Source organism: Telopea speciosissima, chromosome 7, assembly GCF_018873765.1.
Source record: "Telopea speciosissima isolate NSW1024214 ecotype Mountain lineage chromosome 7, Tspe_v1, whole genome shotgun sequence".
Taxonomy (NCBI): Eukaryota; Viridiplantae; Streptophyta; class Magnoliopsida; order Proteales; family Proteaceae; genus Telopea; species Telopea speciosissima.
Window position 1 is genome coordinate 23,496,398 of NC_057922.1, and position 26,576 is coordinate 23,522,973.

A 26,576-nucleotide genomic window follows, 5' to 3' on the forward strand; every position below is an offset into this window, starting at 1 on the left:
TCTATGATTCTTTGGGCATATGGATGCAAGTATGATCTTGAAGCCTTACCATAAAAAATATGCATTTAACCAATATCCTCAAATTGTACAATTTCAATGCCAACATACAAATCAGAGCATTTTCCTTTCCAACAACAGAAACTCGTATGAAATGCAAATTCAAATGAGGGACAAAGCATGAATATAAACAACAAAATAATAAATATTCATGTCAATGAAGTCCATTAACAAAACTTTTACTTTCCAAGCAATCGGTTCAAACTGATTTTGCATCAAGTGGGCTAACCAAGAAAATGTATGATTAATAAGGGTTAGTGTTGGGGTGGAGGTCAAGGCATATTACCCTTCAGGGATTCAGAAACACTACTGTAGATCAACAACAAAAGGGTAAGGCAATTGTTTCTTCAGCTAGGATTCTGAATTGACTCATGGTCCAATCACTCCACACCACTTCCCCTCCAACACCAGCCGAACCGACAAACAACAAACCAATCTCCTGATTTCCACAATCAACAATCACAATTCAATAACTAAGGCCACTAATGACTAATCTCCATCTGAAGATGATAACCAAGTCAGTGAATCAAGACTACCAGTAAATCCTAGTTTCTGCAATCTACATTTCACACGACTGCATCAGCATCCATTGAACAATGAATAAATGAATACTAGTAAAAAGGAACTCTCTCTCTCTCTCTCTCTCTCTTTTTCTTTTCTTTTTTCCACCCTGGGCTTCCTAATTTAAATGAAAGCACTAAACTTCCCTATTCAACTGGTTTAATGTTAAAACAAAATCCAAACAACTATCCAATACAACAATCTCTAAATTATATGCTATCTATCTAACAACAAAAGGATTCAAGCGCTACCCTTTATCCACAGACTCCATCAACAACTCCTGCTGCTTCTGCTTTCTCATTTCTAATATTTTCCTGTGAGAGTTGGAATGCAATTCATTAGAGTAAGAAGGGCTACTCGCTGGCCGGTACTCCGGCACGAGTCTGCCCGACTTATACCTTACCCCACATGCGTTGCAGAGTGTCTTTGGTCCATGAGGCCCTGCCCGCCACTGTGGCGTCTTCTCCGCCCCGCAATGCCAACACTTCCTACCTATCGTCGCCATTATTGTTTCATTTGCTGCTGCTAATGTTGCTCCTCCTCCATTGCTCTTGTTCTTACGTTCACACCACCACCGCCATTGCTGACCTGACAAATCTGAGAACCCACTACGTTTCCGTCTTCGCCTCTTGCTTCTGGCTCGAACTGGGACTCGGAGGCTAGCACAGCAAATCATAATGCCACTGTTGTTACTGCTGCTGCTACTGTTCTCAAGCACCGAGACAGGGCTATGATTATTTGGGCCCTTACTCAGCTTCCCTGGGAAAATGTCGTCGAATGTCTCTACGCCCGGAAAAGCGTCTCCGTTTGTTATCCATTCCAGTTCTTCTTCTAGGAATTCCTGAGCACAGAGAGGAAGACAGAACCAAGAAACAAGTGAAAACTGGGAGTCCACCAGAGTCAACACGGGCGATTCAATCAACAACTCGAACGAGTCATAAAATTTCAGCCAAGTAAAATTGAAGAAATCATAATTTTTCCATTTTCAGCAAAATATCTCATTTTGGTTCTTTGCAGTTCAGAATTTTGAGTTGTACTTTCTAATATTTCTCTTTTTTCAAAGTTCAAAATTCAAACTTTATAGCAAATGTCCATATGAAAATTATGAACTCGGCTGTGTCAAGCTTCACCCGGTCGAGTCCAGTTGAAACCTACAACTCGGGGAAGGAGTTAGGACTCTAACCGAGTCAATGGGCTTTTCAAACTTGAAAAAACGGAACGACTCGACCGAGTCTAAACTCAACAGGGAATTAAAAATGAAGGCAACAGAAGAGTTGCCGGGCCGGCAGTGAGTAAAGGAGGAAAGAAAAAAACCCAAAAAAAGGAGAGATTTTTTTCTTTTACTTACGGGGAAGGAATGGTGGTGGTCATCATCTAGGTCGAAAATGTTCAACACGGTTTGTGCTTCTCGTTGTGGCTGATGGATTTGGTGAGTAGCAGGGTTTGTGGGTTTGGAGTCCAAGTCCAAAGTTGAAGAGGAAGAGAGGGCTTTGTTGTTGTTGTTGGTGGTGGTGGTGGTAGGAAAGTTGTTGCTGTTGCTCTGTTTGTTGTCTTCTTCCTCGTCTTCTTCGCCGATGTCCGAAGAGAAGTCAAGAAACTCTTCTACGATAAACCCTGCCCCAAAAGACACCATTTTTTGAGAGAGACAAAGACGGCAGAAGACGAAACTGTAAAGGGTTTCAGACGAAGGAAGAGAGAAAGACAGGTAGAGAAGAGAAATGGCTTCTGCAAAGAAAATTCTTGCTTTTCCTTTTGCCGGATAACCTTCGGCCTTCAGTTATCAATAATAACTCCTTTTGACGCGAGGGTTTTGGGTGGGAACGAGGGGATGTCCATTTTTTGTGCTTCTTTTACTAATTTGACCTTCCATTTCACCCCCTTTTCACATATTTGCCCTTCTTCTCTCTTTCCCTTACCCTTTTCTGAAAAAAATTTTGACCCCAAATTTGCCTTTCCCAGTTTCCCTTGGAAATAGTTATTTTTCATGGAATTCCTTGAAAATAGTTTGAAAATTTGATTGGTCAGTCTTCTATGCCTCTTTTTTTTTTTTTTTGATAAAACAGTATTCTATGCCTCTCTCTCTCTGGGTCAGGTTGGTTATACCAATCCTACCCATTGCACTGTACTGAAGTTAATACCTTAAATTTGCATTTGGTTGTTGAGCAAATAGGTAGATAACCCATTAAATAACTACACAATTTGAGTGTCTAAAATTTGATTAAAAACATTAATTTGATTGTTAGTGCATGACATTAATGACTAGCTTTTCAAAGGATTAATTAGGATCTAGCCCTAGAAGAAGTAAAGCTAAAGGGAGTATTATAATCTGCTCAAGTTAGGTCATGGGTAGTTAGTTACATGTGGGGTGTTGAGTGTTGACACATGATATAGGAGAAGAGTAAAAAAGACAGAAGTCTTAGGTCAATGGACTAGAAGCTTAAATAAATGGCTTAGGTGAGAGATTTTGTAGTGAAACAGTAATTCAACCATTGTATTTGTATATAATAAGGCCAAGAGATCGTTGCCTGATTCATGGCCCCAGCACCAGCACAAGGGGCCAATGAAAGTGCAGGGGAATTCAATGGGGGTAGGATTTTTCATTTTACAAGGGATGGGGCGGTCATTTTGCCTTTCTTGTGTCTAGGCAGAGGCACCACACAGTTTGGCAATAATCCCCCTTCCAGGCACATGAGCAAGTTAAATTAACCTCCCATCCCATGAAATAAAAATTATCCTACCCAATTGGATGCCCCCGCGTTGGTGCAAGGGCCAGCAGCTAGTATCAATCCCCCTCCCAATATTATATTATATAATAAATGTATACTACCCAGTAGTTTGTAGTTGCACATTAACTACTCAATAAAATGTACCTACTAGATTATGCAAATTGTATCCAATTCTTAACTCCACAAGTTCAAGGCTGCGTTTGGTATGCATTCTGGATCTAGAATTATAAAAGAAGGAAGTAGTTTTTTGTTCGGGAGTGTGGCATGCGCCAGCACTCCCATGTGTATATATCTCTCTCCTGCTCAAAACAAGGGGGTAGAGGTGTCTTTTTATATGGGGAGGAGAGAGATAGATTCATGGGAGTGCTAGCGTAATTTTTATCCTCTGTTGTCCGCTGCTCGTGAGGGGGCAACACTCTGCTGTCTGGGCAGCGGACAACAAAGGATAATGATTCGTGTTAGCATAGGCCACACTCCTAGACAAAGTTCTTTTTCCCCCAAAAAATATTGTTTGATACATATTTTCGTCCTCAAATCCTAGAATACATCTAAGAATAAGAGACTCATTCTAAAACGAGCGTCTTTTAATCCATTTCTTGTTCGCATTCTGTAGTCAGTTCGTGGATAGCAGCAATGATCATGAGCTCTCTCTCTCTCTCTCTTTAGATTGATGGTTGACTCACCAGAGTACTCGCCAAGTAATCTAAAGGGCAGGTTTCTCAATACTGTTGGATTTATGGTCGAGTTGGATTCCATATTTTAAAAATCTATTGTTATGATTCATTTTCCCACCCTTGTATTGATCGAGGCACATTCACCTTGCATTGAGGAATGATGGGGAATTGAGTAAACCTATATGTGACAAATAGAATAGTTATTAGGTGTTCGATGAAATGCATGGATATTCTAAAATCAGGAATGCATTTTAACCTAACATACATCCACAAAATGGGAAAATTATCTCCTCCAGTTCTCAACTCGACTCAGTTCCCCAATTCCTCTAATAGGGGGGGGGTGGACCTCACCTGGGCAGAGTGTTTGGGCAAGGATAGGGTGATCATTCCAGCCCCCTGTTAGGGGAACTAGAGAACTGGACCGGGTAAAGATCTGGAGGGGATAAAGATCCCAAAAAATGTTCTCATTCTTAGTTAAGAATACATATTGGGTTTTGAAAATGGGATAGTTATTAGGTGTTCGATGAAATGCATGGATATTCTAAAATCAGGAATGCATTTTAACCTAACATACATCCACAAAATGGGAAAATTATCTCCTCCAGTTCTCAACTCGACTCAGTTCCCTAGTTCGTCTAATAGGGGGGGGTGGACCTCACCTGGGCAAAGTGTTTGGGCAAGGATAGGGTGATCATTCCAGCCCCCTGTTAGGGGAACTGGAGAACTGAACCGGGTAAAGAACTGGAGGGGATAAAGATCCCAAAAAATGTTCTCATTCTTAGTTAAGAATATATATTGGGTTTTGAAAATGGGAATGCATATTCAATGAAAATGCATGATCAACAGAGCCCAAATTGGAGAATTGAAGTACAAAGAAAGATTGAAGGATAGGATTCTCATGATACCCAAGTACCTCTAGGTCATCATCTATCATAAATCAAAGCAACTACCCCAACTCTTTGGAGACTCATAAGCGACACTGACCCTGAGACCAAATTAAATTGAACTACAAATTAAATGCGGTAGGCCAATAATTAGACTGACTAGTCGTTATATCTATCCCATTGGCGAAGGGAAACTCGATTCTTACCCCTGTGGGACCCGAATGAATGTACTACGAGTACATCATGTGCCAATATGCCACGTGTGTCGGTTGTATTAATATCTAAGCCATTTCAACAAAACTCACAAAAGCTTCACTATCACGAATTCATCCCCCCACCAAGGTTTTGGGAGTTGGAGTGCGGATCGATCGGTTGGATCATGATGATAATTCAATCTATGAGTTTTATTCCAATTAAAAGTAAAGTCTGCCTCATGAATCTTATTCTATCATTTAATTGAATTCAAGGTGCCATGGTTTAGTGAATGATTAATTCACAGCCTTATCCCACTTAAATGGGTTTGGCCACATGGATGTTTGTTCTCCAATCAGTTCTATTCGAAATCATATATGATGCATGCTCTAAGGTATATATGTCTTCTCTCATCACAAATCCTGTGGTTAATTTAGGCCTGTCTTTGGCTCTTTTAATTCCTTCAATTTGAATCAAATAACTTCTTTATGCTGGAGCATCTTAAGGCCTCGGTTGCATATTACTATGTTAGCTTAAACGACTTTCTCGTAGCTTATCTTGTATTGGAGTTACTCCTAAATCAACTTTAATACAATCATTCCTTACCTTACTATTTCTAATTTTGTCATACATTCATCTCAACATCTTTATTTTCGTTACACTTAATTTATATATTTAGTACTTCTTAAGTGTTCAACATTACACATCATACGTCATAACCAATCATATGATAGTCTTATTAAATTTTCCTTCAAGTTTTAAAAAGATAAGACGATCACAAAACACTCTGGATGCATCTCTCTATTTCATCTATCATATTTTAATTTTATAAGTAATATCATTCTCTATATCACCTTCCTTATTTGGCAACGTGGCTCTTGTGCGAACACGAATAAGATTGTTTTTATTTTATAAAGAGCACAATGGTCATTTTCTCCTGTGCTGTGTCTGAGCATGGAAGACACATTATCAGGTAGTTTTCTTTTTAAAAAAATAAAAAAGAAAAAAATTATTTTTCTCCGTGGAATATGAGGAGGGTATTTTTGGTTATTTGGAGATGAAAGTAAGGGTAATAAGTGAATTAAAAATACAAAGCGGTTAAAGAGGCGGGCCACTTACGCAACGCACAGCCCTACGCGACGATCTTAACGATGCTCGCTCGGATGATTACACGTCAGAATATCCAATGACATGGAGACACGTAAACAACCCTACTGTGCAATGCCTTTTACCTGCACCTCCGCACGTGGAGGCGAGGATCATGTGACTCCACTCTCCACTCCTTCGTAAATCGTCTCATCGGTTCTTCCCTTCTCTCTCCAAAAAAAAAAAAAAAAAAAAAAAAAAGTCCAACCAACGTATACTTCTTCCTCCTCGCACGCGGTACTTTAGTGGCGTTCCAAGTTAAAACTACGACTACTGCTCCGCAACACTATCATTCTTTTTTTTTCTTTCTTAATATTGTAAATATGGTGGGGCCCATCCTTTGTCAAAAATTAGAGGTGGTGGGGTCCAAGCCCACCTTCCCTAATAAAAGGTTTGCCAACTTGCCATCCGTGGGTGATCAGGCCCATTCATTGGCTTTGCTAATTTTTGACTGTTGGAATTAGGGTTTTTTTTTAATGTTTGAAATTGTACTTTTAGCTTATTAGTCCCAGTTCTGGAGCTCCTAAAGTCCTAATTCCATTGTAGGATTAGGAAAGCATATATATGTCTTTTGGGAGAGGGTTCTCTAGCAAGCAAGGTACTCCATACTCTCATACATTTACTTGTTTAATAAAAAGTAAATGTGAAGAGCATGGTTTAGGGATGGGTGGTGGATCGGTATCGACGATCCCCTATCCTCAATTCTTGATCAATCCGTATTGATTGATTGGTATAGACGAAGGTAAAAAATGTAAAAAAAAATAACATATTCAAAAAAATAAAAGATGATAAAATCTATTTGATCCAAACCAATACGGGTGAAACCGATCCCATAAATAATATCGATTCCTAAGACCCGGGAAGCATAGTGTACGCCTAAAGCTACAGAGGCTTATCCCATATCTTTTTATCTTGTAGAATATTAGGATTTAGGAAGGGTATGTTAAAAACACTCAAATTAATAAAAGGGCGTACATTCTCTATCCGGGAGCGCAATTGGGTGTAAACTGCACCTAGACATATGGGGCGGGATTTTGGTCATTCAATAGGAAACAATCATTTCGCCCACCCCAATGTATCTAAGTGTATCCTGTGCCCGTGCAAAAAACTTTATCCCATTAATAAATTAACAAAATAAAATGGAAGAATTTGTTGAATGCAAAGGTTGGGCCCCACCACCTCTTCACAAAGTCTCACACATCAACTACAACAGCAGATTAGGTACCACTGCACTCACCCTGAAAAACAAAATCTGGTTGATGTCCCCATAGATTCTTTCCAGTCCATTCTTCGACCCCTTCATGTCAATCTTCCATGAGAAGAAGCACTAAAAGAAAAGCATAAATAAGCATATTCATAAAACAAGAGATGGGGCCTTCCACTTGGGAATTATCATTCCAAATAACCTACTAAACTAGCTTTACTGATGAGGTTATGTGGGCTCATCATTGAAAGTAAGAAGTTTAAAACCCTTTATTATTAGGTGGTGAAACTTTTGAAAGCTAATTAAAGCTCACCAGGTAGCTACTTTGCCTTTCTTTTTTTTGATATGGATCTCTTCCGGGCTGATAAGAGGTTAGATGGATTCTATTATGAATTTTATTTATTTATTATTTTTGTGATATTATTTACTGTAACAAAAGTTGGTTTTTGACGCGATAGAAAACTGATGCATCAAATATAGAAATAATATTGAAAACCTTTTTCCCGATAGTCAAAGTGAGGGACGATTTCCCTTCACCCGACGGTGAAGAATAGCAGTAACGGGTGGGATGAGGATCATAATGAGGGTAGGACTTTTTCAAACTTTCATTCTAGTGAAGATGGGGGTGGGTGGGAGAGTATTAATGCATATGAGCATCAAATCATGGATTTTTGTTCTCCCGCGGTGTTGGAAAACTTTTTCCGTCAAACATGTGCCTACGTGCCTCATTTTGTTGTGTATAGTGATATTTAGGGTTTTCTTCTTTGTCACTATGCCTAGCAAAGTATAACACCTCACTATTTGTCACATGAGAGTAAATAGGTTAATCCATATCATAGAGGACTAGGCAAATATCTAATTGATACGATTTCAATGTAAAATAAGCAGATATGTAACTAAAATTACAAAAGATGTCATTTTGTATTTTATATTTATCTCCACTTGATACCATTTTGATAATTTTACTAAAACTTTGAGATAGAGTTTATGCAACTTTCCTTGCTTACTTTAGATTAAAATTTGGCCATTTAGAGATATGTGAGTTCCTCTATCATATAGACCAACTCATGTATTGTCAAGTGACAAATAGTGAAGCGTCATACTTCACTAGGCACAGTGACACCTAGACTGACTGATAACTGAATAAAAAAAAAATCTCTTTCTTGATATCCCTCCTATTATAGACTAGCTGTGCCTAATAGTATCAAGGACAAAAAGAATAGTAACCATCCTTAAGCTCATTCCATTTAGGGAATAATAATAAGTTTGGGGGGGGGGGGGGTTGGGTGACTTGGGTCTTTCCCATACAAAAATACAAATATGGGTTACATTGCAACTATAGATCTCAGCCATTCTCAGCCGCTTGTGTCACATTCACACACATGCTTCTATCCTTAGGCCGCATTTCCATTCTTAAGCTTTGTGGGATGGAGACCCTTAACAATGAAGGACTATATCCCTACAAGGATCTTCAAGATATTTCAACAAAGAAAAAGATCTAAAACAATATTAAGAGTACTTCAATGGGTGGCTTATCCTTAGACAAGTTCTTTTCTTTACATTGGTTTTTTAAGTTTTCTACAGCTTTGCTAAATATACATAAATATGGATTTGAAGACAACGTGGGTGGGTGCCATAGAACAGCTTTTCTAATGTGACTTATTAATGGTTGGAAGTTTTAAAATTTCCTAAATCAAGCACTTGCCCACGTTCTCTTTAGAAGATTTCTACCTGATTATAATACAATTAACAGTTTTTTTTTTTAAAGGGTAGGAATTGAACTAACAGTCTCACTTGCATGGGTATACATAAAATAGCCCTTGAGTTCATATTCTGTTGTGAAAGCTAGCTGCAAGCCCTGATAGTGGAGGTGTCAATTGGTCGGTTTTGGTCGGGCCGGCCTTAATTGGTCCAGCATATCTGAGATAGAGGACCGACCAATTAGTTATTCGGTCTTCAAATCGCGAGACCGGTTAGTAATCAATTAGCTGGTTATTGGACTTTAATCGATTTTGGCTAATCAATCAAGTTACGGTCGGTTCAATTAATCTGTTTGTCTATCAAGTTAATCAGATTGGACGAGGAGACCTACCAATCAATCTAAAAAAAATATTACATTTCCTAAAACCAAAATGGGACTTTTACGATGAAGCAATCGGTTTGGTTTTGGTTTTATTCGGCGGGATCATGTTAATAGATTAGTTCAAGATTAATTTGAAACTTGAAAAGTTTAATTTGATTTGCAAATTTGAAAATAAAGTATACAATATTTGGTCAAAAAGCTAAAAATATGGCAATAAAATTATAAATTATGGTACAAAAAAAAAATTGTACAAAATTCAAGCCATGATTCAATTTTTAAAATTTGTATTGAGGTTTTGTTAATATTATAACTTTTTTGGCCAAATTATTTGATTCCCTAATTATTCATAAATCCTATATAAAATTTATTATTTTTGAAATTTTAAAATTGATTTGGATTTGATCAAAGTTTTTGTTAGACCAAAATTTTGATAAATTATTTGCTAATTTTTTTAACTGGATCTAGCTCAACAAAAATCCTCATAAGCTCAAGGAGAATGAGAGGGCTCAATAAAATCGTAGGATTGTAACTCTCTCAATTCAGAGATGGCAAGTTAGAGGTGATTGATAAAGAACTCCGAATTTTGCCATAGAGGATTTGAGCACTTAAGCAGGAACTCTGAATGAAAATTAGAATATGAAAGCTTAATAAAATTGTTGTACTCTTAAAAAAAAAAAAACTTCAAATTAGTAAATACTTACTTGAAAAGTTTCAAAAATATATATTTGGGGAGAAAAAGGATTCAAGTGTAGTGGGAAGGAATTAATGCCCATAGAGGGCCAGCCGTACTGAGCCTTAGCTAAATATTATGAGTTATAAGAACAAAGACTGGCTATAGAAGAAGTATAATATTTAGCAAAGAATCTAATCCTCCATGGCAGAAACCATTTTCTTTGTTTGGTAATAAAATCTTCAAATGTATTATATGATTCTTCATGAGTTGAACTGATTTTTTTTGGGTTCCAGTTAAGTGATGCCTTTGTCCATTATGACAATTATATAGAGCCCATTTGGATTTGATTTATTGCTTTTCTTATCTAAACTTTGCTGGAAAGAGTTTGATTCCCAAGCAATTTATCTCAAGTGGAGAATGGAGAAATCTTTGTAAACAAGAGAACCCAAAAACTACAATAGGTAATGCTTGTTGAGGGAATGATGGCATATTCTCTAAAGCCAAGCAGGAAAAGCTCTTTAGATGAGAGGAGGTAAATCCAATTGAATACTAATGTTTTAGTAAAGAAATGGTTGTGATGACTTGGACAGCACTTCATATCTTCTTCTTCTATTTTTTATTCTTTTGGATTAAAGCTTAACATAACAGAGATGGAGAAGTACTAAAGATTAATTTCACATGGGTATAATGAAGTCTTCCTTCCTCGGGTTAAAACCGTCATATTCGAAGTTTTATCTTGATGGAATAATTAACACTTTATTAATTTAAGATTTTTTTTTTTTTTGGGGGGGGGATAAAGAGCAATCTTATTCATCGTGAAAAATAAATAGTTGTGAAATTACAAGCCTTCAATAATTATGGAGTGGAATTAAGCCATATTGTCGTACATATCATCGATATATCTTTTTTGGTTACGGAGTCAACTATTACATTAATCTCCTTCGAACCTTTCTTGAATATACATTTTCTGAAGTAAGAATTTAAGTGAAGAATATCCTCTACCCAGAGTCCACCTTTTACTAGAAAATAAGAGATAGTTTCTCGCACGCCATAGGTACCACGTGCGATGAAGCTAGAGAGGCCTGAATACTTCCTACTTACTTTCTTGCAATGATTAATTAAAGAGTCTCACCTCTGTATCCAAGACTGCGTTGTAGTGTCCATCGTGTCATTAACTCTATATGATAAAGAACATTCGAACCAAACTGCCTGAGCAAAAAAACATGTGAGCAATATATGGGTTGCCCAAGATATGGTTAAGGCATTAAACTAGGATTCTAGTGCTTGGATATTTTGTCTCTATTATTATACAATAGATTCATATTCACTATCATATATGAAGGCTTTATTGAGATTTAATTATACCAAAAATCACTGATCATATATAGATCAAGATTCTAATAATTAAATCATTTTGACTAAAAGGGGAACAACCCTTCCCTAATTTTAGATTTCCTGTTCCATAAATTGTGATGGTGTGACCACATTAAATCCAATATTTGCTACGTGGATCCATAACTTAATTGAGGGCGGTGGCAGCCATAGGCAGGCTTGATTTGGACCGGTTTATTAAATAATTAAACTCTAAACCAAACTAGTTTATGATAAGAGAGAGAAATACTAAAATAAGAAAGGGAGAGTGGTAAGGGACTAGGGGGAGAAGATGAGTTTAAATTTAAAAAATGAATAGAGCCACCAAATAAACAGGTGTGGACGTATGGGTCAAGTCAAGAATCAGAACCACTAGTTTTTTTCTTCTAAGGAGAAGCTGCTGCACCATACGTTTCTAGTAGTTTTGTCACTTCTGAGCTTAATGCTTCTAACCTAGAAACTGTTCTTGATATGCTTTCTATCCATATTTTTTCCTTCTATATTATTATTGAGAGACCCCTTACGTATTGATTTAGATATCTTCTATCTTCTTCAACATTATTGGTTTTGCAGGTCCACCTAAGAAATTCTGAGCTAAGCCACATGACAAAAGGAAGTAAAATACTTTGGTGGTTTCGTGAGGAATCTCTATATAGACCTAAAAAGTTAAAACAGGCTAGGTTTAGTGAGAGAACTGATCAGAACCGAGAATGTCACATTCCCAGGCCGACCCACAGTTCTAGGACAGCTTGAGCTCATGTCTCATGAGGCTGGCTTGGGCCCAGACAAGTAGGTCTGGTCTATTCCTAGCCAGCTAGGCTATGAAAGCTATGTTGTTGAGTTTCATACATATTTACATTTAGGGCAAGGTAATATGTATTCATACACGGGGAGATTCTTTCATCAATTCCATCAAATAGGAAGTGGTGTACGTAGGGGTTTTACGTCATTTTGTATGGACATTTATATCAGTCAGACCGCATTTAACGCCGATCGTGCATGAAAACTTTTGCCTTACATTTAAGTTGGGTTCGTGTACTTCGTAGACAAGCCAATAGGATTTGAGAGTTCTTCCCATGTATATACCCTCCCCTTTGATTTTCAACAATGGCTACGTCGGTCTCTATGATTTTTTTAAAAAGCACAAATCATAGAGAGGGAGGGGTTGGTTCCTATCACTTCTTACTCTACCATATGGGAAAGGCTGTGTACTTTGTCAGGAAAAGACCCCTTGCCCTCATATGTCAAGCCTTGGTGCATGCCGCTAGCTTACTGAAAGTTGGCGACATGCACCAATCATAAGGTTGGACATATGAGGGCAAGATAGTTTTTTCTAAAAGAGAAGGAGAGAGGATGACACATGCTAAGCATGCCTACTATACATATAGAATATAGAATCAATCAAAATTTCAAAACAAATTAAAACCTTTGTTTTGTATGATGACAACAATTATGATTAACTAAGTATTAATTAAACGGGGTTGGGTTAGTTTGAGGAAGAGGGCGAAGCTTGGCACAGTGGTAAAGTTGCTCCATTGTGACCTTGTTGGAAAACAGCCTCTCTGCGAAGCGGGGGTAATACTGCGTACATTATAACCCTTCACATACCCCACAATGGCGGGAGTTGCTCCATTGTGACCTTATTGAAAAACAGCCTCTCTGCGAAGCGGGGGTAATACTGTATACATTATGACCCTTCCCATATCCCACAATGGCAGGAGCCTCATGCAATGGTTACACCCTTTTTTGGATTAATTTGGAGTTGGTGAAAACATGGGTAAAAAAGTGTCCAGTGTAACCCAAGCCCACCAATAATAGATATTCAACGGGCTCAGTTTGTCATGACTGAGGTAGAGTTAGCCCAACCCACAGTTTAATAGTTTGGGCTCAAGCTGGGTTGGGCTGAATCCAGTTTGAATATGTAGCCCATTAGAATACCGCAAGTCTGATCAGATCAATATAAATGCAAAAGAATACTTAATTGAATTTGGTATGAGTCTAAAGACACATTCCCCCACCCAAGCAAAAAAGAAAAAGGTTTAAATTTGGGTTCACTGCCAACTCTAATGGCATTTAAAGATAGAGACTTAAGCACCAGATCATAAAAATTTACGTTTTTGAAATGTATGATATTGTGTGTCATCATGTATTCACTCAGGCTCCATTTGGTCGCAAGGGGAAGTGGGGAAATGGAAGGGAAGAGAAGTGAAAGGAAATATTTGCATTTCATGTATGAAGAATTAGTACATAACTAAAAACCAAAAGTGATTTTATTGTATAATATATTTCACTTCTTTGGAAAATATTTGCATTTTCCGTGCAACCAAACAGAGCCTCAAGAAAAAAGCTTGTGGATAAGATTTTACAGTATATCATATATTATACAATCAGTTCCCTAATAATAAATTAATCATTAACCTCCAATGACCTACTTATAAACCTCTTGTCTTCTCGCATAACTATATAACATACTTAGAAGTTGATAGTTTTAAGACGTAATAAAGAAAAAAAAATAATAATAACACTTCTGTCTTTAAAATATTTTTCCTTTTTTATTTTTATGTAAAAAATCCTCTGGTATAACAATTATAGGAAGAACATTTGGTTTAGTGCACTTATTTATGTCATGTAAAAAGTTTTTTTTTTGGTAAAACATGCAAAAAATTGATGTGGTTATTTTGAACGTTGGAGAGAGGACATAGTTTGGATTAGCCACATATCAAATTTAATATCCTAATCAATAAAAAATCATCCCATGCAGTGGCATGCATCCTCCAATCCTCGTGTATGTCAATGCATGCAACTAATACTCCAATCATGCCAAATCTCTAAGTTTTCAAAGTTTTGATTTACTACTTGACAAACTCTATGTAGGCTTAAACTTGGTATATGGGCTGGAGACCTTGGGGTTTACTTATCCACAAAATTGCAACTCTATTAACTTGATGGGTTGTTAATCATATAATAAGGGTGGATTATGTTTGGAAAAATAACAAAAAGGTGAAAAGACCAATACCCAAGAAGCTATGAAAGATCGAAGGATCAATTAGTTCTGGTAATTTCGACAATTCAGTTGCTTTTATTAGAATATTATGATTATTTTGTACGTTAACATCTCAAATGGCATTTTTGTCTTTTAACACACTCTCTCTCTCTCGTTTCCTGCTGGATCTGTAGTTATCTGGTGCTAGAGAAGTTAGAGTTTTGATATCCTTATATCGAAGCCTCCTTGCTGCTACAACGATCGTCGTCTTGTTCTTGTTCTTATTCTCTCTCTCTCTCTCTTTGCCTAACCCCACACGAGTGAGCATGCACTGTCTTCGTGAGCAGCAACAAAGCCCCTTCCTAAAACTAATTGCCCTCTGTGATGCTCTGCTCTGCGATTAAATGTCTTCGTGAGCAGCAGAAAACCCTGTAATTCAAGGCGATCGGCACAATCTGGTCCGCCAATTCTGCAAACAGTGCACTAAACCTCAAGATAAATGGCTCCTGGTGCAGACCACTAGGTCACTTTTGGTTAGTTATCTCTTATCTTCACCGCGTCCATGTCCCTGATCCTCGTCAACCGGACAGTGGCTATGGGAGATAGGATCTCTAAAAACCGTGAAATGGAGTAGGTGACTGCCGAGACCTTACGACAGAGTACAATGGATAGGATGACAGGGTCCATTAGGGTGCGATGCATGCACACAAAGAGAACCGGTGATCGTTGTTGGTGGTGACTTGATTTAGCGATGATCTTTACACCAAACAATGGAGCGATGTAGGGGATGATAGACATGGGTAGCATCATGGGATCAGGATCATCTCCAGGGAGCAGGGAACACCCAGGGCGCTGCTAGCCGTTGCGGTGTGCCACACACATCCCTAGGCATGCGCCGAGATGTGTGCGGCACAGCTCAACTGTTGGATTCCCCCTGGCAGCACCCTGGGCGGACGCCTCCCTGGAGACGAGCTAAATTTAGCATCATGGCCATTGTCAGGAACCATAAGCTCCGTCAGAAAAAAGAGGGAGAGAAGTTGGGTAGATGATTTTGGGGAAGATGGGTTGTTGAATTATGTTTTAACCATTATGTGAAAAATCTAATTAAAGTTTTTGATTTTTTTTTGATTTTCTAGCAGTGGATGTGATTTCACTCAATTATCCTTGTATATTTATTTCCACCAATATCCTCATTGTAGTTCTAAGAAGGTAATATGTGTCTTGTTATGTTTGGATAAATAACAGGCCGTGTTACGTTAATAATTCCCCTAACTTGATATATGGCAAATATAAACATGTAGACAATGAATTTGTCTTTGTCTGGCTTTTAAATATGAGAAAACAAAATTTCTTCCTTTGATTTATTTATTATCTTTTCCTTTTCTATATGATTTGTGAAAGATAGTTTTTATGTTCCATATCAAATATGCAATTCACACAAAAGAAACTATTTGATATCTTATATCTTTATTTTTTGGATGGTAACCACCAAATAATATCTCTAATCATTAATAAACTTAATGTAACTCTCTTACAATTTTTTATTATCAAGAGACACTTGAAAGGAATCCAAAACTTAACTTTTGTTCCAGCTCGAGGCTATACTCTAATGATCGAGTGACATTACTTCTTCAATCCAAACTACCAAGTGCATCTGCTCTTTCAGGTACCACACTAGTATATTTCATCACCACCTTTCCTAAACTTAGGTTTAGGAGAATGTTTTCATTCATCTACATTGAACTTTCACCTTGCCCCTCCCCTTGGATGCTTGTGTGCACATTCCCATTGGCCCTATACTGGCACAGAGACCACCAGGAAGCCTGGCAATAAACCCCTTATTTTATTTTTAAAAAAAAATTGAAAATTAAGAAATTCGTAGTGTCTAAACTCTAAGTGAGATAATAACACGTTTAATTAGGCTGGTTCGGCTAAACATGCTAGAGATGATATGTAGTTAGGTTCAATTTATGGGTTTGTGCACTTGAGCTCACAAGTGATCAAAGTTTTGCTAATTGAGGAAAAAAAAAGATTTTCTTCTTGAGACCTCTCAAGGGGTCAAATAATTTGTAATGTTTTTTTTTGTTTTTATCACTTTAGTCTGACACATAATTCTTTTGTTATAAAGGAAATAGTGTCATCTCACATGCAATGTACATAACAATAACATCTTTTGATAATGAGATACGGATTTGTCATTTTCAAATTATTTTTAAAATCCTTTTATACTCCTCTTAAATTACTTTTAAAAATAAAATAAGAAATAATTAAAAGGTGTCAAATTTAAATACATATATAATTAAAAAATTATAAATTCTTATGCCCATCCTAAAACTCGATGTGGAAAGGAGAATTTCTAAAATAGTCTTACTCGGTACATTGATGTACTGGACACATGTCATCTACTTGACCTGCCACTAAAGCAAATTAGTAATTTGGTCCCACGTCTAATTCTGGGATTTTAATCCTCTCCAATTTTTAAAGTTGGGCAGTAAGGCAGTGCTATGTAGAGGTGTCAACATGTGGCAGCTCGGACATCCAATGATCCAAGCTCAACATAAGTTGAGCTCAAATCCTTGGATGTTCGAATTGCCACATGTTGACATCTCCACCCTAAATTGCTGGCATCTATTTTTCCCCCTTCAATGGCAATTCTGGCATCCATTATTCATTAACACCCCCCCCCCCACCGTTTCACCTCCAAAAAAAAAAATAAAAAATTCTATATTTGAGCCCCAATTCCAAACAATAGTTTCCGGGGAGAAGAATCTCTGCAACTGGTCAACTGAGAGAAGCAATCAAAAATGGAAGGAGGAAGTGCTTGGGGTCATAAGGCATGGAGGTTCCTAAGAGAATTGAGAGAGCGATCACCGCTAACCCAATGCATCACAAACTTCGTCTCCATGGACTTGATGGCCAACACCCTGCTCGCAGCGGGTGCATCGCCTGCAATGCTGCACTGCCTGCAAGAGATACCTGACTTCACCCCTCATGCACATGCCCTCTGCATCAACGTAGGTACTCTCTCCCCTGACTGGCTTCCTTCCATGAAGTCCGCCGCTTCGTTGGTAACTCAGTTGGGGAAGCCCTGGGTTCTCGACCCCGTTGCCGTCTCGGCCTCCGATTTCCGCATGAAAGCCTGTCTCGAACTCGTTGAGCTTAAACCCACTGTTATTCGAGGAAATGCCTCAGAGATCTTCGCTCTCTCCAACGCCTCCTTGGGACCCGATAAGGTATTATAATGGAGATATACTCACGCATTCGTAATTGAATAATTAGTCTTAGGCTGTTTCTTGTTCCAAAGAGTTGATGGGTTGATTGTTGAAAACTCGAAATCATTGGAAAAGTATAGAACAGTTGGTGGTTTTGGGGCCTTTGGGTAAATCTCAGCTTTAGTTTACTGTCATCCTGTCAAAACTTTGTCAAGTTTTGGTCATTTCTTGTTGTTTAGCCATGAGAATCCATTGAATGAGATAATACTGGGCTTGAACTCAGTTGCTGTGACATCCTATCTGTGCTGCAACTTACCTCACGAACTCTTTTTTTTTTTTTTTCCAAAGGGGGTGGACAGTTCCCACAGATCACTGGATGCAGTGGAAGCAGCTAAATCCTTAGCTCAAGCAAGCAGTGCTATAGTTGCAGTATCTGGAGGTGTTGACATTATCACAGATGGGCAGCAGGTGGTGGGTGTGCACAATGGAGTGGCCATGTTGCAACGGATTACAGCTACAGGTTGTGCTGTTACAGCCCTCATTGCTGCCTTTGTAGCAGTTGATCCCTTACATGCTTTTGAAGCCACAGCTTCAGCACTATCCATCTTTGGTCTTGCTGGTGAAATTGGGATGGACATGGCTAGAGGTCCGGCTTCATTGCGGATGCACTTAATTGATTCATTGTATGGCCTTGATGAAGCTACTGTAGTTTCTGGGGTCAATATCACAACCATGTCATAAGGTCTTAAGGATCTCAAATGAGATGCATGTTACCAAACAGGGGATGGTTTCAGTTGGGATACATATATTTTGTCAAAAGATAAGTTAGTTTACCGAACAAAAAACAATATGGAAATAAATCTCAGTGGATTTGCAAGACCCAAGTTTGTTGTTGAATTTATCTAAGAGAGTTTGTGATCCTACCAAATCTCACAATTCTCATGGAGATCACAAGTCCTATGCTTGACTAGGCAGTAATCTCGTTTATAAGACTGATGGGATAATTCATGAATTAATTATCAGATTGCTGCCCTAGCCCAAATGAACTCAGTTACTAGTTTCAATGTTCTGTAAGTAAACCTGTTAAAAACCATGTCTCTGAATGATGTTTAAATATATACATATGCTCATGCATTTCTTATTGATTGTTTCAGACAATATTATTTTGGTTTACATTTTGTTTCTATGCTTCATTTGTATACATCAAAAGGATATTTTCTAAATTTAATTTTCTGTTGATATCGATGCCAGGGACAATTTTTTGGGATTTAATTGAAGGGATTTTTTTTTTGGGGAGGGGGGGTTTGTATTGTGAAATAGTAGGGACTGCTTAAATAGAATATGACCTAGACCAGCCTAAACTTTTGGTCATTCTACATGGTATTTGAGATTTTGGAAAAACTTTTGCTATTAACTTAGCTTTCACCCAGCTACCTTTAATTGTTATTGGGGGGAAAAAAATCAAAGAAAAGTATGTTTGCCAAGTCCATCTATTGTAAATGTAAAGAAAACTACCATGCAAAATATCAAGCATCTCTGGTGCTATCAGAATGTTTCTACCTTTAGTTGCTAATTTCTGTGATGTTCTTTCCAACTATCTGGGTTTGTCCAAACCAAATCTTGTTTTTCATTCTGTTTTATCAGGGTTGTCCAAACCAATCTTGACTAAGCTTTAATCTATTCAGGCTGCCTTTACATCTACCTAATGTGCCTCCTTGATAGTAAGACCTCCCTGGACTAGCAGCACCTATGATCAGCATTTCTCATCATAATTGGACTGTCTCTAGCAATCCATCTTCTAACTCTAGATGTGAAAATTCAGATCCCACTTGCTCTGCAACTCTGAGATACCTTAAACTGATGGTTGACCCACTGATTGAATTTTCGGTTTCAACGAAATTTATCTTCTCATTGTAAATGCATATGTTGGACATGAATTGGAGATTCAAGCAACACTCTAATACTTTCAATGACAGAATTACAACTTTTATATGTTGATGTGCATTTAAATGTGACATGAGTACCTGACTCACAAGCTATCACAAATTCACAGTAGCAGGGAAACTAAAAACAACCTCAAACAAACAACCTACCTACATCTGCTTCTCAATGCCAAGAACAGTCTTAGTAGGTGATATAGGCCATAATTTTTTAGCAATGTCTCTGCTCCATCAATGACATGCTGACTGGGTGGGATGAGTGACTAGACCTTAGCATATCCACAAGCATTTTTGAACTTCCCAGTTCCACCAGTCACTGATAAACGTGAAATGGCACTCCCAATCTTGTACACACCAAAGAAGTAGAGGCTATCTCCATATTCCCCATCCTCAATCATGGCCGAGAACACCATCATTTGGGGTTGTTCCATCTCCTGAGCTTGCATCATACACACCCTGTGCTTTCCCAATCTGCTGAGATCCCAAGTCATGTGCAGTCGTCAAAATATCATCAATAACAGTGACGGTACCAAACCCCAAATCCAAACCATCAGGTCCTGATTGAATAGACTGATCAGTGGAGGATTGGCTCGTTCAGAGCCGCGGCAAAAGTTGAACCTGCCAGACGTGTACCAAGTGGGACACCCCATTGGCATTGACAGTTGGGACCGCACCACTGGCTTGGGGGGGGGGGGGAAGGTACCTGACCCCAGGATGTCATGCATGTACAAGTCCAGGACTGATTCTTCTCCGCTGGCTGTGGCATCACCTACAGCATTGATGAGTCTTGCCATCTGCATGGTGGAAAATAGCACCAGAAGGGAGATAGAAGGTGATGCTTGAACCACTGTGTTGAATATTGATCAACAACAACAACTTAGCCTTATCCCAACTAAATGGATCGCCTACATTGATCTTTGCACTCCAATCAGCTCTATTCAATATCATACTTGATACAAGGCCTAAGCTATGCGTCTTTCCACACTACTTCTCCTTGCCTTTGGCTCTTTCAGTTCCTTCAATCAAAATTAAATCACTCCTTTATACTGGAGCATCCAAAGGCCTCCGTTGAACATGGTCATGTCGCCTCAAACAACTTTCTCGTAGCTTATCATGCATCGGAACTACTCCCAAATCAGCTCTAATATGATATTCCTTACTTTACCCTTCTTAATTTTGCCCCTCCTTAATATGATATATCCTTCCTAGTTTTACCACCCTAAAAGGTTCTTCCATTCTCAAAACCATACTTTCAACTTTTCACGAAAAATAAGTCCCCAATCCACGTTTTTAAGCTAGGATTTCATTGCACACAGACAATGAGGTTTGAACTGATTCTGTTCAGAACATTGCTGGATAGACTGAAGGCTTCAGGTACATTTTACATTGCTCAAAAGAATGTTCATGGTTTTCTGAGTACAATCACTTAATCGGTTCCCCCCTTCACTCTTTCTCGTGGGAGAGAAGATAGAGATAGAGATTAGAGATGGTCCTATCTTTTATATACTGGTAATAAATTTCTTTTCAAATCTGAAAAGGATAACAAATTAATGATAAAATTTCTAGTCTAGGCCCTAAGCTGTCGACCAAATGAAGGAAATAATTTCAAAGTTCAAGGAAGCCAAATGAAGGAAACAATTTCAAAGTTCAAAGAAGCCAAATGAAGGAAATAATTTCAAAGTTCAAGGAAGAATATGTCGTGATTCAGATTCAATGAACCAGTCAGTACCTGGATGCAAGATCTACCGAAGACGTGAATCGAAGGCCTCGTCCACGGAATTGCTTTATCTAGGTAATGGAACCATCTCCACCACCACCACCACCATTCATCCAACGAAGAAATCGAGGAAAGTAATGCGCTCCCGTGCCCGATCGTCTGTTTCTTCTCTCTCTCTCTTTCGCTCGTTAGGTTAGGGTTCACTCGGAACTTGAAATTCATAAAATAAATTAGCGAGAGAGAGAGAGAGCATAATGGGGTGGTTACAAAGCCCGCGAAATGTTGAAATTCATGCATATCAAACTACATGGTTTGATGTATCAGACAAGGCTTCTACCCAAAAAATAAAAAGGGAAAATTACATGATTAGTTACTTTTGGGTTTTCATTTACAAAACTGTCCACCCTATGTTTGAATTAACAAAAATAGACAAAAACAAGTTAAGGTTTATAAAATTGGACAAAATAGTGTCTCTACCTCCCACACTTACTTTTTTAGGCATTTTTACCCTTGTCATTACCTTCTTGCCCAGGCATCCTCAGTTCCCTGCAACCCTACCCTTGTCCCAGTCACTGCCATTCTCTGCAATCCCAAGTAACAGAGGGAAAAAAAAAAGAGATTTTTTCAGAGAAGAACTGCCGAGGAAGGAAGGAGAGTCACTGTTTTGTCTAGTTTTGTAAAACTAAACTTATTTTTGTCTATTTTTGTTAACTCAAACATAAGGTGGACACTTTTGTAAATGAAAACCCAAAAGTAGCTAATCATGTAATTTTCCCAAATAAAAAAGTATCGGACAAGGTTCGGCCATATTGAGTGATCTAAATCGGTATCGGCCAAAGCTAATTTCATATCGGTGAAATAATACTATTGGTGAATTGTTTCCAAACACCTATTTCGTGAGTCACAAAGGGAAGTTTCCTTTCTCACCTATAAATTAAGTCTCTTCTAATATGGTAACATTTCTACAGTTTCAACTTGCTTTCACGTGCTTTACCATCTTCCCCTTTCTCTTGTTTTGCATCTTTCACAGATGTGTGATCCCATTTCTTCAGATGGTGATCACTCATACTCATGATATTGTTTTCTTATTCTTTTATGTAGCTTTCAATTATGACCCTCATCCCCTGTAGATTAAGATTCTTCTTATTGCCTTTTCGTGCTATATTTGCTGCATTTTTCCTTCTATGCTACACTATACTTGCATATTTTCTCATGCATTATCCCTCTTTTCTTCTTTTGGAGGTGAGACCGTATGGTCAACCTGGTCTGCATAAATTCAGGGCATTCGAATACCTTAAGGAGAGTATTTTAGTATGATTCAATTCCACTGTACGTGCATCAAAGCTTTGCTGACTCAAGTGATACAAGAGGATGTATATTGGTGCCGTCAAATCTTTCTCCAATCTCTATAACGATATTTCGGTGACATACAAACTGTCCTACAAACAAATAAGTCTTATACTACTACCCATTACATTATATTTCTAACAATCTGAAGGTATTTGAATGAGTATAAGACTGTAGAATTGTCTTTTATTTGCAGTTATGATTATTAATTGACAAATCCATTAAAAGTATGTCAGAACCAGGAAAAAGAATTTTTCTCATACAAATATGATGTGTATGAGTAAAGATAGGAGAATGGACAATTACGACACTTGCATATGCAAGACGCTGTTTGAGAACAGAAAAAAAAAGGGGCGATGTTCTTTGTCCGGGAGCGCACAGGGGCGCAAGTTGCGACCAAACATATGGGGCGGGACGGACGCATCATTTTGGTCATTCAGGGGGCGGGCCAATCATTTTGCCCACCCCATATGTCTGGGCGCATTCTACACCCCCAATGCACAGAACATTTTCCCCAAAAAAAAAAAAAAAATTTTAAGTTTCTTAAGGACATTCATCTACATCTGGAACCAATACTACAAAAGCCAATTTTGATAAAAAAAATATATATTTCATTAACCCAGAGAATCATAATCATGCTTACTTAGAATGACTCGAATACCCTCCCACATACCCAAGCAATGAAAAGGAGCTTGTGATCAAACTGCGATCTTCTTCAATTTAAAACCAATATCCTGCCTTCAATCACTAAGGTTCTTACATATGAATGAAGCCACTGTTCTGGGTATGATGGGATGGGATGGGATGGGATGGGATGAAGCAGAGAAAATGAGAAGAGTGTTTGAAGAATAAAGACTAGTGGAAGGAAAAAAAAAAAAAACGATTCTTAGATGTTCATAATGAAGCCAATGGGTTAGAAAATAAAAATGCAGCAGAATGCTGATTTGAAAAAGAAAAAGAGAAAAGAAAGCACACACATAAGACAAAGATTTAAGTGATTCACCTCCACGAAGGGTAGACTACATCCACGGCCGAGCGATAGTCCAGATCCACTATTTTGATGAAGAAATTACAAATCCTCTCACCATCTCTCAAAGAGATAACCACTATATATAGTGTTTTCATGCGTTACAAAATAGAGAAAACCCTAACCCAAGAAAATACAAAACTAACCCCAGAAGCCCACCCGGTCTGGTCTGAGGTACAAACCAACATAGGGCGAATAATATATCAATTCGAAGATCTGGACGAGTTCTTCATGGGTCAGCGCCAAAATTCAGCTTTTGGCCATTTACGCGCGTTTCAAAGGCAGAGTAGCCCACCGAAAAATCATCAGAACTTTCTAAATTAAAACTGAGATCCATATTATCTTGGATTGGTAGCTGAGCAGCCAATCCAAGCTTTAGTATCAGCCCTACACCATGCAACCCCAAGGTTTCACTTACAAGTGGTGATGTTTACCAAGGGCTCATATTTTAAAGCACGGGACTTCTTTTTTTTTTTGATGAAAGTGTAATCACACAACTACACACCAATCCCAAACGGTTAACCGACTTTTAGGACCGTGGAATGATGGATATACACAACACACACCACACTCACACACCCGATGTGGGACTAAACCCACACACCCCTTCTTTTTTTGATGAAAGTGTAATCACACAAACCACACACCAATCCCAAAAAGGTTAACCGACTTTTAGGACTGTGGAATGGCGGATATACACAACACACACCACACTCACACACCCGATGTGGGACTAAACCCATACATAGAGCAGGGGTTTCTTGGTTTGCAAGAACTATGTAACTTCTTCTAGTGTACTCGCATTTACTGATACAAAGCAGGTTAGATGAGGCAAAAATAAAATTTGTTGATTAAGTAGATTCTAAGATTCTCTGTTCACGTATTTTCTGTTGATAGTGAAATAGATCTCATCTCACCATGGGCGTAGGCAATCTTGCCAAACCACGTAAATCTTTGTGGATACTATGTGATTGTTTGTTTGCGATTTCCATTCTTTTCTGCATCGTTGTAGGTTTCATTTTCTACACCTCCCCCTCTTGTCCTTTCCTTTTTAAAAACCTTCCCCCCCCCCCAATAAGATGGACATCAGTTGACCCTTCATGAGGTAAAAGCTCATTGTCTACACAAGCATTAGAACCCAGACAATACGTTTGTACAACTATGTTACATAGCATGTTAGTACAACTATGCAAGTGTGTGACTCCAGTGATTACATTTGCAGCAGAAACAGTTCACAATGCCATCTCTCTCATCATCTTTAATTTTTCTTTCCCTTCTTTAGAACAGAGAAACACTTGGAATGCCAGCTGTGAAAATTTTGAACCTACAAAAGTATAGCACAAATGCACACTTAACCAGTCAGGTCATTCAGGCACCTTTCTGAGGCAATGTTTCAAACGCTGATACAGTGTTCTCAAATTTGATTCGATGGAGAGGGGCACCGCTTTGCTTTATTGCACATGCTGTCTTGTCTTCAAGTGGGCAACGTGCTTTCAGCATTGAGAACACATGATTGTTCAATCTCCTTGCTTTCTTCATAGCTTCTAACAGGTTTTCCCACCCCTTGTTCATATAGAACAGAATCAGTCAGTACCAGAAAGAAACAGAAATCACAACAATAACCTAAATTGTTGAGGTAGAAAGGACACGCCGGCAGCAAAAATCAAAACTGATTTTAACATACATGATTTATTTAAAAAAAAGGAGGAAAAAACTGGTTTAGCATTGCAGCTCTCTCTCTCTCTCTCTCTCACACACACACACACACACAGCCTGTCTAAACTTGGATAGGAGGTTTGTATTTTTATTGTATAGAAACTGAATCTCCTGCATGCAAATCCTGTCAGCATTTAGTTTATTGTGCTTCTAATGGCTCTGGATCAAAGGTTAAAAATTCATCCTGAATGAGCCCTATGCTAACATCTCACTATGTGTCTAATGTTACAGAACTAAAGAAGATGGGGAATGGGGTCGCAACATTCAGTGGGCTCCACCTAGAAGAAAGAATGTATGAAAGTCAGTAGGATAAAATATTTTTGGGGGATTTTGGTAGAGAACTATCTAATCATCGAGATAGTGACCCTCCCCAGACCCAGCAGTGGCGGAAGCCTTGTACACTGGTTACGTCCTTTTTTTTTTTAAACTCTCTCACCATCGAGATGAATACATTAGCAATAAGAAGTTGTGATCAATCAATCATCTTTTCACTGTAAGATCTACTAGGAGGGACTCATTCACTGGTGGGTCATGATCCTCAAGATTAAGATATATGGAAAGATATGGCATCCCAGACATCTTGATAAGTCCTGTATAAGCAGGAAAGAATTTACCACAATTTTACAATTCTTCCATCATAAAGTTCAAGGATTAATACCACCAGCAACATCATAGAACCCATATTGTGATTAAACTCTAGTCAGTGGTAGAATATGAGAGAAGGCAAAGAAAAACTTTTTATCACACAAAAAGCATGAGGATAAGAAATTGAGGGAACGGGATCCCATGGTTTCTCCCAAATAGATGGGCCTGAATTGAGTTATGCAATGGACCCAGACCCAAAATGTGTGGGGCAACCTATGACTCTATGACTGTGAATCAGTTGTTTTATAGAAAATTCACTGACTTGGTCAGGCTGCTTTACCCGGTTGGCCAAGAAGATCGAACCAGTGACCCATGAGCCACCTGCATATTTATGGTGGGAGGGTGGTCAGATTTTCTATCAGAAGATTGGACTTTGGAGTTGAGTTGAAGAGGTTGGAATAGCTGGGGGAGAAAAAAT

General features: G+C 38.3%; 3 protein-coding genes and 1 pseudogene across 3 annotated transcripts in view; 1 reads left to right on the top strand and 3 right to left on the bottom strand.

Annotated features, from left to right (window-relative positions):
* Positions 1–740: 740 nt before the first annotated feature.
* Positions 741–2,403, bottom strand: LOC122667627 (GATA transcription factor 1-like). Its single transcript, XM_043863986.1, has 2 exons — positions 1,967–2,403; positions 741–1,459 (listed from the first exon to the last, which is right to left on the bottom strand). The coding sequence occupies exons 1-2, from the start codon at positions 2,249–2,251 to the stop codon at positions 866–868; spliced, it is 879 nt and encodes a 292-aa protein (XP_043719921.1). The 5' UTR covers positions 2,252–2,403; the 3' UTR covers positions 741–865.
* A 14,916-nt stretch (positions 2,404–17,319) lies between these two features.
* On the top strand, positions 17,320–18,612 carry LOC122667030 (hydroxyethylthiazole kinase). Its single transcript, XM_043863191.1, has 2 exons — positions 17,320–17,787; positions 18,115–18,612. The coding sequence occupies exons 1-2, from the start codon at positions 17,359–17,361 to the stop codon at positions 18,505–18,507; spliced, it is 822 nt and encodes a 273-aa protein (XP_043719126.1). The 5' UTR covers positions 17,320–17,358; the 3' UTR covers positions 18,508–18,612.
* Positions 18,613–19,855: 1,243 nt separating this feature from the next.
* LOC122668373 lies at positions 19,856–22,496 on the bottom strand (annotated as a pseudogene).
* Positions 22,497–25,013: 2,517 nt separating this feature from the next.
* Positions 25,014–26,576, bottom strand: part of LOC122667865 (protein PIR) — a 120,972-nt gene continuing 119,409 nt past the window's right edge. Inside the window, exon 26 of the mRNA XM_043864313.1 lies at positions 25,014–25,360. Within this exon, the coding sequence (XP_043720248.1) occupies positions 25,166–25,360 (195 nt within the window). The 3' untranslated portion in view covers positions 25,014–25,165. The remainder of the gene's footprint in view (positions 25,361–26,576) is intronic.

Excerpts from the sequence above, each read along its gene's own strand:
- LOC122667627 (XM_043863986.1), bottom strand. The coding sequence starts at position 2,251 with ATGGTGTCTTTTGGGGCAGGGTTTATCGTAGAAGAGTTTCTTGACTTC. Across the intron at positions 1,460-1,966 it reads ACCACCACCATTCCTTCCCC|GAATTCCTAGAAGAAGAACT; the intron begins GTAAGTAAAAGA and ends CTCTGTGCTCAG.
- LOC122667030 (XM_043863191.1), top strand. The coding sequence starts at position 17,359 with ATGGAAGGAGGAAGTGCTTGGGGTCATAAGGCATGGAGGTTCCTAAGA. Across the intron at positions 17,788-18,114 it reads CCTCCTTGGGACCCGATAAG|GGGGTGGACAGTTCCCACAG; the intron begins GTATTATAATGG and ends TTTTTTCCAAAG.